This window comes from Megascapheus bottae, chromosome 17 (assembly GCF_031878675.1).
Source record: "Megascapheus bottae isolate mThoBot1 chromosome 17, mThoBot2.hap1, whole genome shotgun sequence".
Taxonomy (NCBI): Eukaryota; Metazoa; Chordata; class Mammalia; order Rodentia; family Geomyidae; genus Megascapheus; species Megascapheus bottae.
Window position 1 is genome coordinate 2815900 of NC_143525.1, and position 16664 is coordinate 2832563.

Sequence of the window (16664 nt, forward strand, 5' to 3'; positions counted from 1 at the left end):
TTTTGGGGGGAGTGGAGGGAGTCATGGGACTTGAATTCAGCCTGGGCATTGTCCCTTAGCTCTTCAGCTCATGACTACCTCCCTACCCTTGAGTCAAGCCCTACTTCCCACTTCTAGAGGTTAACTGGAGATGAAAGTCTTAAGTCCTTTTGTGCCCAGGCTGGCTTTGAACCTTGATCTTCAGATCTCAGCCTTCTGAGTAACTAGGATTACAGGGGTAAGCCACCGTGCCTGGCTGAGCAAGAATCTTTCTTCCCGACAGGAGTAATGCGCGAGCTCTTCGATGCTCCAGTACCCAGGAGAGATAAGGAGCACCCCCCTGCTTCTGCTTGCCCAGGACACCCTTCATGGCAGGCCTCGCTTCCCCGCCAGCCCCCTGCGCAGGGCGGCCTGCACGTCGGGGTTCCTCAGGCTGTAGATGAGCGGGTTGAGCATGGGGCTGACCACAGTGTTGAGGACGCCGATGCCCTGGTCCTTCTCTGAAGCCTCCACGGAACCCAGCCTCATGTAGCTGAAGACGCCCGTCCCGTAGAAGATGCCCACGACGGTGAGGTGGGAGCCGCAGGTGGAGAAGGCCTTCTTTCTGCCCTCAGCAGAGCGGATGCGGAGGACCGCGGCGCCCACGTGCGCGTAGGAGCTGACGATGAGAACCACCGGAGCCCCGGCCATCAGGATCCCCAGACCGAAGAGCAGCCGCTCGTTGAGCCGCGTGCTGGAGCAGGAGAGCCGGAAGAGCTGCGGGAGGTCGCAGTAGAAGTGATGGATCTCGGCGGGGCCGCAGAAGCGGAGCGTGGACACGGCCACCGTGTGCGTCAGCGCATTGGAGAAGGCGCAGGCCCAGGACGCGGCCACCAGCAGCCCCTGCGCCGCCCGGCTCATGCGCGCGCTGTAGGTGAGGGGCCGGCAGATGGCCAGGAACCGGTCATAGGCCATGGCCGTCAGCAGGAAGCAGTCCACCCCCGCCAGCAGGTGGAAGAAGAAGAGCTGTGTGAGGCAGGCTGGGTAGGGAACCGCACGCCTGCGGGTCAGGAGGCGGACCAACAAGGCCGGGACGGTGACCGTGATGCAGCCCACGTCCAGCGCGGACAGGTTCCCGAGGAAGAAGTACATGGGGGTGTGGAGTCTGGGCTCCACCACCACGGCGGCCAGCAGGCTGAGGTTCCCGCCCACGGTGAGCAAGTAAGCCAAGAGGAAGAGCACAAAGACAACTGGCTGCAGCGCAGGCGTCTCCACCAGGCCCAGCAGAATGAACTCTGTGACTGCAGTGCCATTGTCCCCACAGGCTGGCTCCATGAGTCCCTGGAATAAGATATTCCAAGATATGTCAATAGAATCGAGCTTCATGATCTGACCCCTTCTATTTGCCATGCCCAGGGTAAACTCCCACCTATCCCAGGGGGTATTTTCTCCTGTGATGCCTTAGGCTCAGACTCATCTATTAACCCTGCTGCTTTCAAGCTTACCGACATTCAGGAATAGGGGAGGTTTCAAACTCCTTGCTTTCCTTTTATTGGGTCGGGGATAAAGGGGTGGGTGTCCGTCCTGGGGCTTGTATTCAGACACTGCACATTATCCCTGACATCTTTTTTTGTTTTCTACCACTTGATCCACAGCTCCACCTCTGGCTTTTTATTGGTTTAGATAACAGTCTCATGGACTTCCCTGTCAGGCTGGCATCTAACTACAATCCTCAAATCTCAGACTCCTGAGTAGTTAAGATTACAGGTATGAGCCACTGGCACCTGGCCTTTCTTTCCATTTTTATGTTTGCTTCTAGATGATGTACAATAAATCAGGTTAACTTTCATGATGACAGATGGGATATCATTAACATATGCCCATAAGTCTTGTATATATGTTTAGGTTCCTTAAGATTAACAGTCTTAGCTGGGCATGGTGCCTCTTACCTGTAATCCTAGCTACTCCAGAGGCTGAGATCTGAAGATCATGGTTAAAAGCCAGCCTGGGCACCAAAAAGTCCATGAGACTCTTACCTCCAATTAACCATTAGAAAACCAGAAGTGGCACTGTGGCTCAAGCAGTAGGGCAGTAGCCTTGCGCCGAAGAGCTCAGGGACAGCACTTAGGCCCAGAGTTCAAGTCCCATGACTCCCCCCACCTCAAAAACAAAAGATTAGTGGTGTCCAGCAGGTCTAAGGTACTACGTCTCAGCAGACTAAAGGTCTTCAGTCCTATTGAATTATCCTTAATGCTCTCTGATGTAATGAAAGAACAATTAATACCTCTTTACACAAAATCCACCTGTAACAAAATAGTATATTCTACTGATTTAGCAGCTTCCACAAAAAAATCACTCAATGTGATATCTATCTGTGGAAATTTGCGGCCTATTCTTTTCTCCAAGACAATACTTTAGCAGAGATGGGTATTTTCACAATGTTTATTATCTGCTATCAAAAAAATGTCCTTTGATTTCTTTCATTTTGATGATCTCTTAAAATCATAGCTACCAGACAACACTTGGTCCTTGGAAGTATTTAATTTTTTAGAGTAGAGCTATAGGCATTGTGAATAATAATAACAAGGGTATTCTCTCTGGAACCACATTGGCCATGATCTCTCAATAATAAAAATATTACTAATCATTATGGCATTCTTTTAAATCCCAAGCATCATGTGAGTGAGCCACTGTGGAGATCCTGTGTAGAGGGTGGCATTCAGCTGGAAGCGCTGGGTAGCAACCAGTTAGTGCCTACCAAATGTTTGTTCAACAGCCAGAGTACACTGTTGGCCTTGTCAGTGCTCATAACTGACTTCAGCGAGCTTGTGCATGGTGTCATGGATTCTTGGATGCTTCTTGAAGGCCAAGATCACAGAGAATATCCATAACAAATGCCCAAATGATCATTTTACTGATTGGAACATTGTTAAGTTAGAGCTAATGGGGTTAGAGTAAATTAAAAAATGTGCTTATATAGGTTTTTCTGTGTTTAAAAAGAATTGTGCTCTTCTTGGTACTGTGGAATTCCCATCTACCGTTCTTGCATCAGGACACTTATTCTTAGGGGTGATAGAGACTTCTGGGAACTTGTATGTACCCAGTCCCTCTCTGTTGTAACCAGCAGTCAGCTGTAGTCATTTTGCCCACAGGAGTGGACTTATAATTCATATCTATTTTTGCCAGTCCTGGGGCTTGAACTCAGGACCTGGGCACTGTTCTTGAACTTTCTCAAGGCTAGCACTCTACCACTTGAGCCATAGCACCATTTCCAGCTTTTTCTGTGTATGTGTTACCAAGAAATAGAACCCAGGGTTTCGTGCATGCTAGGTAAGCACGCTACCAGTAGGCCATACTTCTGGACCCATAATCCACATCTTAAATGTATATTTCAATGAATAGAATAAACATTTCTGTGGTATTTACTCCTTTTCTTTCTGTAGACCTCAACGCTTCCTTCTTTCAGAAATCCTTATAGATCAAGTGACTTAGCACTGCTTGTATAAATCAATAAGATTACAAAGTCCTTTTAATTAGAATGATTATCAATGTTGTATATTTAATTGGAGAAAATAAAAGCAATTTTCTTTTTTACAAAATGGTGCTCTTGAGGGATCTTGCCTGCTTGCTGACCCCATAGCAATGAGATTATCAGAGTACTTGTATAAGCTATCAGATATTCATCTACTGGCCAGCTAAAGATAAATGCTTCTAACCAACTCCCCAAGAGAACTTCCTGGTACCTTAGCAAGCACTTAAAAATCCATCATAGATATGCAGAAGAATGAAACAATATCCCTACCTCCCATCAGAGATTAAAAACTCAACTAAAAAATGTATCACAAATCTAAATGTAAGACTCCGAGTTAAAAACAGCAAAAAACATAGAGGAAACACTTTAAGAAATTGGTATAGAAAAGATTTTTTAAATAATATTCTAACCCCCCCATAGTATTCTAACCCAATAGCATCACAAACAAAATATACAAATAGGATTATATCAATATAAGAAACCTTTCATTTCAATAAGAAGCAAACAATCAATGGAGTAGAGAGACAAGGAGCAGAAATGGGGGGAAAATATTTGTAAGCTATTCATCTGACAAGGGGCAAAACCCAATAAAACAAAACTGAAAGTGGAATTATGGTTTAAGTGGCAGAATACTAGCTTTGAACCAAAAAGCTCAGGGATAGTACTCAGGCCCTGAGTTCAACACCTAGGACTGGCACACACACACACACACACACACACACACACACACACACGTGTAAATGAATTGACAATTATGAAAAGACATTTCCATGTCCAACTAGAGTGTAAGACAAAGATCTAGCTACATCATGTAATGCTACATTTTGCCTCAGTGTTATCTGTCAAATATATTCAATGTTTTGTTGTTCATAACATATGAATAAAGGAAACCCAAGTTATACTCTAAGAATTTTTTGGGATATTATTGGGGATGGGAAGTGATAAGAACTGTTTGGAACTCTTAGGAAGGATAGCAGCATAGGCCTTTAAAAAATCCCTGCGTTCTGTTGCCTATTCTAGCATTTACAGAATATGCTTTTCTTAATACTCTGAAGTTATTGAGCCATGATGCAAGGAGGCAACAGACTAAATCCATTTGGAAACCATGTTGTGGTGTCATCCACTGGGTAGGGGAGCCTGTGTGGGTACAGCACCCCTGTGCTATCTCCTTAAATCAACAACAATATCCAATCTTCTCTTTTGTGGTCCTGACGAGAGGTATAAAATTCATTTGATAAGACCATATGCACTGACATATGGAGAAAAATAACTCCCATGATTATTAAACAATGAAAGAATAACTTAACTACCTCCTACTTGTTTTCTCCAATGAGATTTAAGCCAGAGTCCTAAATTTCCTGCTTCCTGCTTCCCCATCTTTCTTAAACTGTTTTATCTGGAATGCCTTTCACTAACTTGAGTTTCTCAAGTCCTTTGACTCATCCAAAATATGATGCCTCTATAAAGATTTTTTTCTGGTTCTTCCCCATCTCTAACTCCTTTCCACTCAACTCTAGGCAGTGAAATTGTGTACTACACCGCTTCTGTCTTCATTAACCTGCTGCATGATCATTTCTCCGTAGAACACTTTGGCTCTCCCCTGTGGCTTTTGGTATGGCTATCCCTGGTATAGCTTTCCATTTGTAATGCTCGTCATCATAGTTTCTACTTAGTAAGTGTTCAGTATTTGGGGAGAAAAATGAACTTTCTAACTAATAAAATTCAACAAGATTGAGTGGAATAGGACATCAGATTGGGCTGTTGAAGTTGAGAAATGTTGGTGTGATTAGATGGAATTTGTGCAAGATGAAAGACTAATGTGATTTGAGTTATAATTTGAGCTAAAGGTTCAGATGTGCTACTGTAGGAATTTCAGCTCCCCTTGTCTAAATGGGGCAGGTGTCAGGACTCATTAGAAAAGTGTAACCATCTGTTCACATGACATATGTCTTTTCCTAAAACATCTCCAAAGAATTTGACCATTAGGAGGGGGTGGGAGGCCCTCTGAATAAAGACTAGGCAAGAAGATTGCATCTCAGGAAGAACATCTGTAGTGGTGAGACTTGATTGTCATTACCAGTACTCTAGGATGAGATCTGTGGTTACACAGTCACAGTAATAACCTTAGCTGACAAAGTCCTACTAGACTGTCACTCTCAGGTGACCAGCATGTGATCCAGGCTGACCTGAGTAGCCATGACTTCCTGTTCTGACATTCCATCTAAACCTGTCATGTGTCTGATGACAACTCAGCAGGCCCTTCACTACAGGATAACAGTTAGGATTTTTCCCCAGAGGAATAGGCCCAGGGAGAAGGGCTGCATTCTCTGAATGCCATCTGTTTCCAATAGAAGAGAAAGGCAAGTGTCAGCCAAGGATACTGCCAATGTAGGCAAAGTGCCCTGGAATAGAAGGGCCCTCGGTCTGTATCTCTGTATCTGTGTTATCCTGAAAAAGAGTATTTTCCTACTGAATCCTTGATGAAATAAAGAGTTTGACTTACTTGGTACCAAAACAAGTGCCTTTTCTAGGGGCTTAAGGGAATCAGAGAGTACTTACCTGATTACAGGTCCTGAGGCCAGAAAGAATTGTTTGCAAGGAAGAGGGGAAGGCACTGAGAAGGCCTCACCCCAGGGAGAAGCGAAGGGCTATATATAAGAAGATAACTGAAGGAGATGTGAGATCATCCTGTCTTGGGGCCCTCTCCCCCTCTCTTGCTAACCTCTGGGGACCTTAGAAATTAATCCTCCAGGAAGCAGAGACAGTTTTGGAGAGCCACACACTGAAAAACAACCCAAACTTAACGAACTCAAGTTCTAGTGCTCAATAATGAGAATACATGACTTTGTGACGTTTTTTATTTTCTCCAAAAAGCCTCACTCCTGACTCCTCATTTCCATGCCTCAGACATTAGTTTCATCATATTAATTCCGATGTATTCATTACATCTGTCACACAAGCACAAGGAAGCCCAGAGAATTTATTCAGACAGATACAAAGTCATTCATAGAGCTAAAGGTGATGCTGAGGCCAAACCAGGGTTTGCAGAACAAATCCTTTGCTCTTCCCAGATCTCAGATCCCAGTGGGAGCTCTGAGCAGAGAAGCCAACGCCTAGACTTGCCATGACCTGGAGGTGAGGAGGAGGCACAAGAAGAAAGCAAAAGGGAAACACTTTCTCCAAACTCAGCTTTCTCACGAGTCCTCAGGACGTCAATGCTTTCTCCACCAGGACCTGTCTTGGGGGGAGACTTGTGGTACATCTGGGGAACATCCACAATGAGTTAAAAGTCACAACAGAAGAGCGGAGTTGAATTAGGAGAGTCCCAGTGGTTCCTAGGAATAGAATTGTCTGGGCCCAGACCTCAGAAGCTGAAGGTGATGAGGTTAATGAGAATGCAGAGAGGTGAGCGACACTTCCTCAGTGACCTATAACTGTGATAAGCAGGACTTTTCCACACAGCGGAGAATTTGCCTTTCATGGGCCACAGAACCCCAGCTTATCCTTCACACATTTCCAAGGAAGCCTCACACCACATGAGCAGCCCTGGAATGGCAGATGGGCAGACATATTTTTCTAGTTATTTATATGGTCATTTAGGACCAAACTCCTTTGGTTTTTGACTTCCTCATCTGTGAAAACAGAAAAATATATTTCCAGCCACCCAGGGTAGGCCTGAAAATTAAACAAGGTAGCAGATGTGAAGCACTTGTTAGGGGATCATCAAGCAATAATTTATAAAAATGGTATTCACTAATAATTGGTTTGTTTGGGGCACTTTAATCTTCCTCAGTCTTCCTGTCAGCTCTTTGATGTAGTTTCAGTATTTTCCCCCACTTTATAGAGAAGGAAACCTGGGCTCGAAGAGGTTTAGTAAGTTGCCTGATATTTTTCACCAAGAATGAGGCACAACTGGACCTGAAACTCCAAAACAGGATTTAAATGACATTTCCATGGCTTTCTCATCATCTGACCACTAAGTCTTCCGGATACAGGATGAAGGCCTTGTGCTTCCATTTATAGATTAGCCAGTTGGGAATGGAAGAATGGTTACTTATTCATCTTCAGATTCTGTGTGTGTGTGTGTGTGTGTGTGTGTCTGTGTGTGTGTGTCTGTGTGTGTGTGTGTGTCTGTGCGCCTATGTACATGCACTTGTTTATGCCAGCCCTGGAGCTTGAACTCAGGTCCTAGGCATTGTCCTTCAGATTTTTGCTTAAGATTGGTGCTTTTACCACTTGAACCACAGATTCCTTCTGGCTTTTTGGTGGTTAATCAGAGATAAGGATCTCACAGACTTTCCTGCCTGGGATGACATCAACCCTCCTTAGATCTCAGCCTCCTGACAGCTAAGATTACAAGTGTAAGCCATTGGGACATATTACCTCCCCTCACACACACCCCACTCTCCATCCTAGCCATTTGTCTTTGAAGTCCCTGGCACATGTCTTGCAGGGGATGAACTTAGGCTCCACTTGTAAGCTGGGTTCATCCTGGTAGTTCCAGTGTTCAGCTCTGGACTCCAATGTTAGTGAAAAGCTACTGCTACCTAGTATGACTTCCTGTCTCACTTGGTTGCCCCTACCCATCATAAGTTCTTTAAAGGCACAGTAATTAAGACAGATTGTATTTGAGCAAAATTAAAGAAATGAGTCAAAACAGCACCTTAGAGGTCCAGGAAATAAAGTGGCCTGGGTGACCAAGAGTAGTAGAAAAAGGACAAGTGTTTCAGTAAATAGTTCTGGGCAGCTGAGGATACAAGGAATAAAAAAATGATCTAGGCTGGGCATTACTGGTGGTGCATTACTCTAACCCCAGCTCTTGGCAGCGGTGGTGGAGTAGACATAGTTACCCCTACCTAGTAACTGTGTTCTCAGTAAAGACCATTTTGACAGAATGCAGCTGAGGGTGTCTGCTGGAATGTAGGTTTCGGGCAGACCAAGTGAGGCTCTCTGGATTGCTAACAGAAAGCCCACAAGGTAGAGATTGCACAAGGTAGAGTTGACATCACTCCCCCTGACCCTGGCCTCTCTGATTAGAGTGTATATAACCGGCTTGTACAAAACCCAGACTTTACCCTTTCTCGGTATCTGAACCCTCTGTGGCATTAGCCTGGTCTAGGTTGCCAGCAACAAACTCCTGTATCCTCTTGGAAAAAGTGGTCTTGATCTCTGCTGATTCATGTTGCCATAACAGTGGAGGTAAGAGGATTTTGTTCTAAGCCCATGCAGGCAAAAGTAACAGACTGTTTTTAAAAACAAAGAACAAAATGTCTGAGGATGTGATTCAGGTAGTAAAGTGTTTGTCTAGCTAGTGTGAGGTCCTGAATTAAATCCCCAGTTCCACTAAACTCTGACCCCAACACTGAACATTCCACAGGGTACCTTTCTGAAAAAAATGGTATAGCCGCACAATTTGGCCATGAAGAAGAATTAAATCTCATCATTTATAGAAACATAAACAGAACTGGAGGACATTCTGTTGAGTGACATAATCTAGAAAGATGAGAGCTGCATGTTTTCTTGCATGTTAAAACATAGAAGAGTGGCTACTAGAAATTGGGAGTGTGTGTGTGACAGGGACTGAAAAAAGATGGAGGTTGGAGTGTTTCAATGACATTGCATGTGTGTATGGAAATATCACCCTAAACGCACAAATACTGTACAACTCATACATGTTAGTAAAAAGACCTTCTGAATGTTATTTGAACTATAAAAATGTAACAAATGAGAGTGGTGGCTGGAAGTAAAATCACATTTGTTAAATAAACAAATGAATTTCACCAGCCAGGAAACTTCCAAGGTCTTTGGCAAAGACAGGTGTTTAGTTGGCCCTGGATCCCCACCTCCAGAAGGTAATTTTTGAGGCCCCAAAGGGGTAAATGACAGTGAAGAGAAGAAAAATTCCCCAGATGAAAATGATGTCAGCTATGTTGTTTGTGTCTTTGAGTGTTCTGTCCTTTATAAGCTCTCCCCTTTATGGGGGCCATCTGGGCCTACTCTTTGTCCAAGAAGTTCCTGACCCTTTAACTGCATGTATGCCATTCTGAGACCCCTTCGCTGCCTGTGAAGTTCACTCCTGAGCCTAAAATGGATTCTCTCTATCCCAGGAGGCTAAACTGGTACTGGGGTGCTTGGCTGTGAGAGGGGGGGAGGAGGGAGGAGACCGTGAGGACTGAAGTGTTGAGCCACACAAAATGGGATGATAACAAACCTGGTATGAAAATAGTTGAATCAGAAACAGACTGGGAGGGAAGAAAGTAGTTCAGCTTTGGAGTTTGAGGAAATTGTTAAATATGTGCATTGAAAAAAAAGACCAGACTCTCAACAGGAAATATTTTTCCTCTGATCATGCTTTTTGCCCTTTCCATGTGAGTTGAGCTCCTTGCACGTGACTTAAATATGTACCCTTCAATGAGATAAATCACTGAGTACTTTATTCCTGTGGCAACTTCTAGTGGCCAAGGAGGCACCATTTAAGTAGCCAAGCGTGTGGGCTGCCTTCAGCTCTGTAACAGACTGGGGTCCTCAGGCCCATGAGAGCACATGAGGGTTATATGATGTGTAATTAGATCCAAGAGGTAGAAGAGCAAAAGACTGGGCAGTAGTACAGGTGGAATTCTATGCTGCCATCAGAAGAAATGACACCACCCCATTTGTAAGGAAATGGGAAGACTTGGAAGAAATCATATTAAGTGAAGTAAGCCAGACCCAAAGAAACAGAGGCTCCAGGGTTTCCCTCATTTGTAACCATTAGTATATGTTTAGGATACTCGTAGCAGAGTATCATAATAGTTCAAAAGCTATGTACATATGGCAATATAGGATGAGGCTAAGTGAAATTAACACCAGGGTATGTAAACAAGAGGTTTATATTTGTGATTGTTCTTAATGTACTATGTGAAGCTATTTCTTTTCTTTTCCCCTTATGGTTTATCTCATGTTGTTACTGTAGCTGAATGTAATACCTGATATATTATATATACATTTGTTTATTTGAAAAAGGGAAGATAAGGGAAAAACAAGATGAGTAGGAGGGGTGGGAGAGGAAAAGTGGGAGAAAAAACATGGGAAAGGGTAACAAGGCTGAAGAAGTAATGTACCCACTACCTGATGAATATAACTGTAACCCCTCTGTATATCATCCCGACAATAAAATTTAAATTTTTTTAAAAAGGACCTGTAGCAGAGGGGAATCAGGATGCGTGTATCTGTTTTCTCAAAAATCCAGTCATGAGAGAATTTAACTCAATATGCAGAGTAAGCTGTACTACAAATCCATTCAACCCACCTTGGAACATAAGCCTTCTAGCTTTCACCTGCTCAAAATTCTTTTCGAATTCTTATTCAGAAAAATGTCAGTACTTTGGAGTCAAATTTTCTGATCTGAGAAATGCAATATGATCATTCTACTTAGAAAATCAAGAAAGCCAGTTGCCACCAGCTCTGGAGCTGGAAATACCTCCCACAATATAGTATCATTGAATCTCACTCTTTCTCATTTCACCTTTTCTCTAAAAAGTCCATCACTAAGTCAATGGCTTCCCAAGTCAATTTTCAGTCTGGACCACAGTGGCCTTCTCAGTCGTGCCATAGCTTGCAGTCGGCTCGCCATATCTGAGTTGCATATGTATGGATTCAGCTCAAAATGTTTGAGTTCTGTCCAGCGTTCCCTCTTTTCACCCATTAAAAAATTGTGTTTCTCATAGCTTTCCCTCTTATGTCTCAATCTTTAACTTTGTTTCCTTTAAATTATGTTTTCTCTTACATCCTGGCCTCTCCTGGACATTGCTGTGTTTGGTGCTTCGTGTCAAGATATCCTTCTCCTGTTATCATCTTTGCTACCTCCAAACTTTTCTCAGTCTGCTGGTGAATGGGAGCCATGAATCTGGGCGCCTCGAGCAATGATTCGTTTGTGACAAAGTTTGTCTTGCTGGGTCTCACAGAGACTCCAGCTCTCCAGCCCATCCTCTTTGTCATCTTTCTTCTTGCTTACGTGGCTACTCTAGGTGGCAATTTCAGCATTGTGGCTGCTATTATTATTGAACCCAAACTCCACACCCCTATGTACTTTTTCCTAGGAAACTTGTCTGTGCTGGATGTTGGGTGCATCAGTGTCACTGTCCCTGTCATGTTGATTCATTTCATGACCAGTGACAGAAGCATTCCCTACAGCTCCTGCCTCACACAGCTCTTCTTTTTCCACCTACTGGCTGGAGCTGACTGCTTTCTGCTGACTGTCATGGCCTATGACCGCTATCTGGCCATCTGCAAGCCTCTCACCTACAGCACCCATATGCGCTGGGGAATCCAGAAGGCTTTGGTGGGCATGTCCTGTGTCTTTTCTTTCAGTAATGCACTGACCCAGACTGTTGCCTTGTCTACTCTTCACTTCTGTGGCCCTAATGTGATCAATCACTTCTACTGTGACCTTCCTCAGCTCTTCCAGCTCTCCTGCTCCAGCACCCAGCTCAACGAACAGTTGCTCTTTGTAGCAGCGGCCTTCATGGGTGTGGCCCCTTTGGTCCTCATCACAGTGTCCTATGCCCATGTGGCTGCTGCGGTTCTCCGCATCCGCTCTGCCGAGGGCAGAAAGAAGGCCTTCTCCACCTGCAGCTCCCACCTCACCATCGTGGGCATCTTCTACGGGACGGGCGTCTTCAGCTACATGAGGCTGGGTTCCGTGGAGGCTTCAGAGAAGGACAAGGGCATCGGCGTCCTCAACACTGTGGTCAGCCCCATGCTCAACCCGCTCATCTACAGCCTGAGGAACCCCGACGTGCAGGCCGCCCTGCGCAGGGTGCTCTTGAGAAGGTAGCCCCAAAGGACACTCTTTCTGGCTTTAAGCAATGTCCTGCCTCCACTTACCACTTCTAAGAGGCATTGCGGTTCAGCCACGTGAGTGTGGGTATGATGAAATGGAGACATTGGAGGCGAGGAAGGAAAGTACAGGAAAAATGACAACAGCTATCACTTTCCTCATGAGCATCAGGTGTCAGTTACTGTTCTAAGTGGCTGGCTTCTAGTAGCTCATTTAATCCTCATAAGCTTATAAGGTGGGTATAGATTAAGAAACACCTTCAGAGAGGTTGAGGAATTCCCCCCAAAGCCTCTGGGGCTGAACCTATTTTGGTTCAAATGATCTGGTTGTATGGAATGCTGCAATAACCACCCTTGAACAGTGGTCTCTCCTTATATTCTTTAGTTTCTGAAGGCAGGAAATCATTAGCAGCATCCCTGGATCAAAGGATATGGACTTCTCCAAGGCCTTCCTAGACATTTGACTAGACTAGGACCTGGAAAAGGTTGAACAAATGATACTGCCAATGACCAATGACTGTATCTTTGCCAATATTATAGTTCCAATGTTATAACTCAGCACCCTATTTGAAGTTCATCACTAGTAAAAATTAAATCTACCTAAGATATACTTAGATTTAAAGCACAGTGCTGGAAACTATTTATATGTAAATATATGTTTCTAATAGGCTGTCTTTTTTCCTTAGTGAAGGGATGGAGAAGCTAAAAGAACAGGGAGATAGTCAAAGTATTTTGTTTGCACTATTACAGTAGAGCAGTGAAATCTGTTTAAATTGTTTTTTTTTTTAAAGAAAAGGTGGCAGAAGACTGATTGAGGAAGGAGGGAGTTTGGTTGGGGTATACTGGATGTGTGTATCGAAATGAACCCCCTTTAACCACCAATACCTGCTAATAAAAATGTAAATGGACATTTGCCACATTGGCTAGAAAGAAGTCACCCAGGCAGCATATGACTGTGAGAGCAGTGCTGGGAAACATGGATGTAGTGGGAAGACCCAGCACGTAGGAAGTCTGGAAAGGAAGACCACAGTTGAAAACAGCTCCCTGGAGAAGTTCAGCTATCACTGGGAAAGGGTATCGCCAATTCAAAAGAATAGCCAATGGAGAAACAGAATATTAATGGTGACTTGGGATTTGTGTGTTTCGCTTTTGTTTCAAAGTGAGAGAACTATGTGCTTATATGTACTGGTGGCTAAACACCAGCAGAAGAAAAGTCAAGTAAAATGCTTTGCAACAAGGAGCCTGGTGGGCACAAGCAGATGTGGAAAATGAAACAATAAACACAGAGATAGTTGACTTTCTATATAGTGACAGATTTATTACTAAAAAATGTATTCACTAAAGGATTATAAAAGGAAATATGTAAAATATAATAAGTAGTGGTTCTAAGTAATTGGTACCTCCTGGTCATTTCCTTTGTTAACTAATTATTTTTCCTTTGTTAACTAATGATTTAAATAATTCATTGGATTGTTAACAATGTCTACTCACTATGCCTGCCCTAGGGGCACTGATAATGTACAGAAAATTTTAATAAAACATATGAATTGCAAATCCCTTATGATAGGATTTACATGCTTATGATAAAGTCCAGAGATTTAACAATTACTCAGAGAAATTTCAAGCACTAAAATCTAAGCTAAACTTATAAGACTCATAGTTTTAAATCTCACTCACTGTGTATATCCTCTATCTGTTTACTTATCTATCTACCAATTTATTGTGTGTTTATCTTTTCATTTACTCATTCACCCAACAAACTCTAAGTGATAACCTACAAAATTTCCTGTACTCTGCTGAACAAAGTAGGGTGGGGAAGCATAGTTATCAAGTGGAATAAATCTGATTAATGGAATAGATACATATGTGAACTTTGGTAGACCTTCTTTGAACAATCAACATATATTGAAAAAATGAGTAACAGGAATGTAAAACAAGCCCTGTGTGGAGGGAGAAGAGGTACTAATGGAGAGAAAGGGTAAATGGAGAGGGTGATGTTGAGCAGTAGAAGTACTTTATATACCTGTGTACCTGTATGCAAATAGAAAAGTGAAACCCACTGAATGTTTTCAGAAGTGGAGGGAGGAGAGTAATGGAAGGTAAATCAGGGTACAAGCAAAGATAAGCAAAGGTAGCTAGGTCAAAAATGAAGCTCCCTTGAACAACTAATAGATGTTTGTTTTTAAAAAGAGACAGAAAAGTGAGTACAGAGGCTAAAACTCAGTCTCTGCTTTCAAAGAATTCAGTCTTCTGGCAAGATGCTGTGCCAAAGTCAGTGATTTTTTTTTGCCACTCCTCCTGGGGACTGAACTCAGGGCCTGAGCACTGTCCTTGGGGCTTTCCTCAAGGCTTGTGCTCTACCACTTGAGCTACAGCACCACTTCTGGCTTTTTTCTATGTATGTGGTACTGAGGAATCGAACCTGGGTCTTCGTGCATGCTAGGCAAGCACTCTACCACTAGGCCAAACTCCTGGCCCCTAAGTTAGTGATCATTTTTTAATAGTACTTTTTCCATTAAGTAGTTGTACAAAGAGGTTACAATCGCATATAGCAGGTTATGAATTCAGTGCATCTTGATCAATGCCACCCCTTTGTTAGTGAGCATAGAATCGTTACTAATTATTATGATGATGTCACTAGCATGATGTCTCTTAGAATTATTAGGAAGCCAGACTCCAGGGGCCCATTTCTCTACTTGGACACTCCTCACTACTCAGGAGGCTGAGCTTTGAGGAGTGTCCAAGTAGATTCCAATAAACTACTCAAAAAAAGCTGGGAGTGGCGCTGTGGCTTACGTGGTACAGCACAAAGGGTCTCGGGGTCAGCACCCAGCCCCTGAATTCAAGCCTCAGGACTAGAAAAAATAATTATTTCTAAGAGGTAGAAGCTTCCTCCTTAAAGGCTAATAGGAAAACTATAAAAATTCTGTGGAGGGAAGCAAATGAAACATATACATACAACTAAATATAGTCACATAATTCATAGCTTGCAAGTGGTACTTTCCAATTCACATTCTTCCTATCTAGCATCTGACTTGATTTTCAAGACAGCTCAATTTCTCCCTCGACCCCCACTTCCAAAGGAGTTCTGCTTTAGATGCAGAAGAGGAAATGTCATTCATATACTATTAACAGAAAAAGCTGGACAACCTACAAAATTTCAACTTTCTTTTATCTAATTTAGAGTATTGATTTCGTGCAATAAGGAGAACTCTGACAGATGATAAGGCCCTAAAAGACAAAGAAATGAGTTCACCTTTGACAAAATATGCTATAAATGTGGCTATAAATGAGGCTGTATTGTTAACAAACTCAAGTATAGAGTAACATGGCAATTAGAATCCCTAGGGCCTCTAGACACAAGATCAATTTAAAGCAGCGAGAACTAAGAAACCTGAACTTCTAACTAGACTTTCCTCCATGACACAGAGAAGTATTCCCCCTTGAAGAAAGCAGAAAACCCTTTTTATCCTCTGTGTGAGTCCAGAGAAAACAAAGATCCGTGGCTTCTGGGGAGTGTTGGAATAAGCCCCTTACTGACAAGGAAATGGCAGAAAGACCTGAAGAGGGTGTTGAGCCCTGGATTGGGATCTCAAAATAGACATCATACCTTTTCCAGGTTTCTGAATACCCAGCAAGCACTTCTGGTGCCCTTGTTTGGGACAGATGAATCTACTAGCTTTCTCAAGGTGGAAGCTGACAGCAGGCACTTGGAAGACTGGATAAGAAAATACTCTACAACCTCCCCACATACACACTTTGACTATTCAGGTTTTTGTTTGTTTGTTTTTTTTGTCAGTCCCAGGCTTGAGCTCAGGGCCTGAGCACTGTCCTTGGACTTTCTCAAGGCTAGAGCTCTACCACTTGAGCCTCAGCACCACTTCTGGCTTTTTTCTATGTATGTGGGACTGAGGAATCCAACTTGGGTCTTTGTGCATGCTAGGCAAACACTACCACTAGGCCAAACTCCAGGCCCCAACTTTTCAGATTTTCATTTTATTTTTTATTTTTGTTTATGAACATTTTGCCAGTCCTGAAACTTAAACTTAGGACCTGGGCACTGTCTTTCAGCTTTCTCAAGGCTAGCACTCAACCACTTGAGCCGCAGCACCACTTCCAGCCTTTTCTGTCTATGTGGTACCAAGAAATCCAATCCAGGGCTTTGTGTATGATAGGCAAGCACTCTACCACTAGGCCACACTCCCAGGCCTCAATTTTTATTTTTAACTGCAGAATTCAATGGGCAACTTCAAATGCTATTGGAATAAGTGAAGCAAAAAAAAAATCCCTATAAGTCTTTCATCGACTACTGACCTCCTCCATCCTATTTCCCTAAAAGGCCCCTCTCAGTGGAAGT

At 43.2% G+C, this 16664-nt stretch overlaps 2 protein-coding genes across 2 annotated transcripts; one reads left to right on the forward strand and one right to left on the reverse strand.

Moving 5' to 3' along the window:
* Positions 1 to 345: 345 nt before the first annotated feature.
* On the reverse strand, positions 346 to 1305 carry LOC150050814 (olfactory receptor 3A1-like). Its single transcript, XM_090351476.1, has one exon. The coding sequence runs from the start codon at positions 1291 to 1293 to the stop codon at positions 346 to 348; it is 948 nt and encodes a 315-aa protein (XP_090207602.1). The 5' UTR covers positions 1294 to 1305.
* A 10064-nt stretch (positions 1306 to 11369) lies between these two features.
* LOC150050815 (putative olfactory receptor 3A4) lies at positions 11370 to 12305 on the forward strand. Its single transcript, XM_090351557.1, has one exon. The coding sequence runs from the start codon at positions 11370 to 11372 to the stop codon at positions 12303 to 12305; it is 936 nt and encodes a 311-aa protein (XP_090207683.1).
* Positions 12306 to 16664: the final 4359 nt, after the last annotated feature.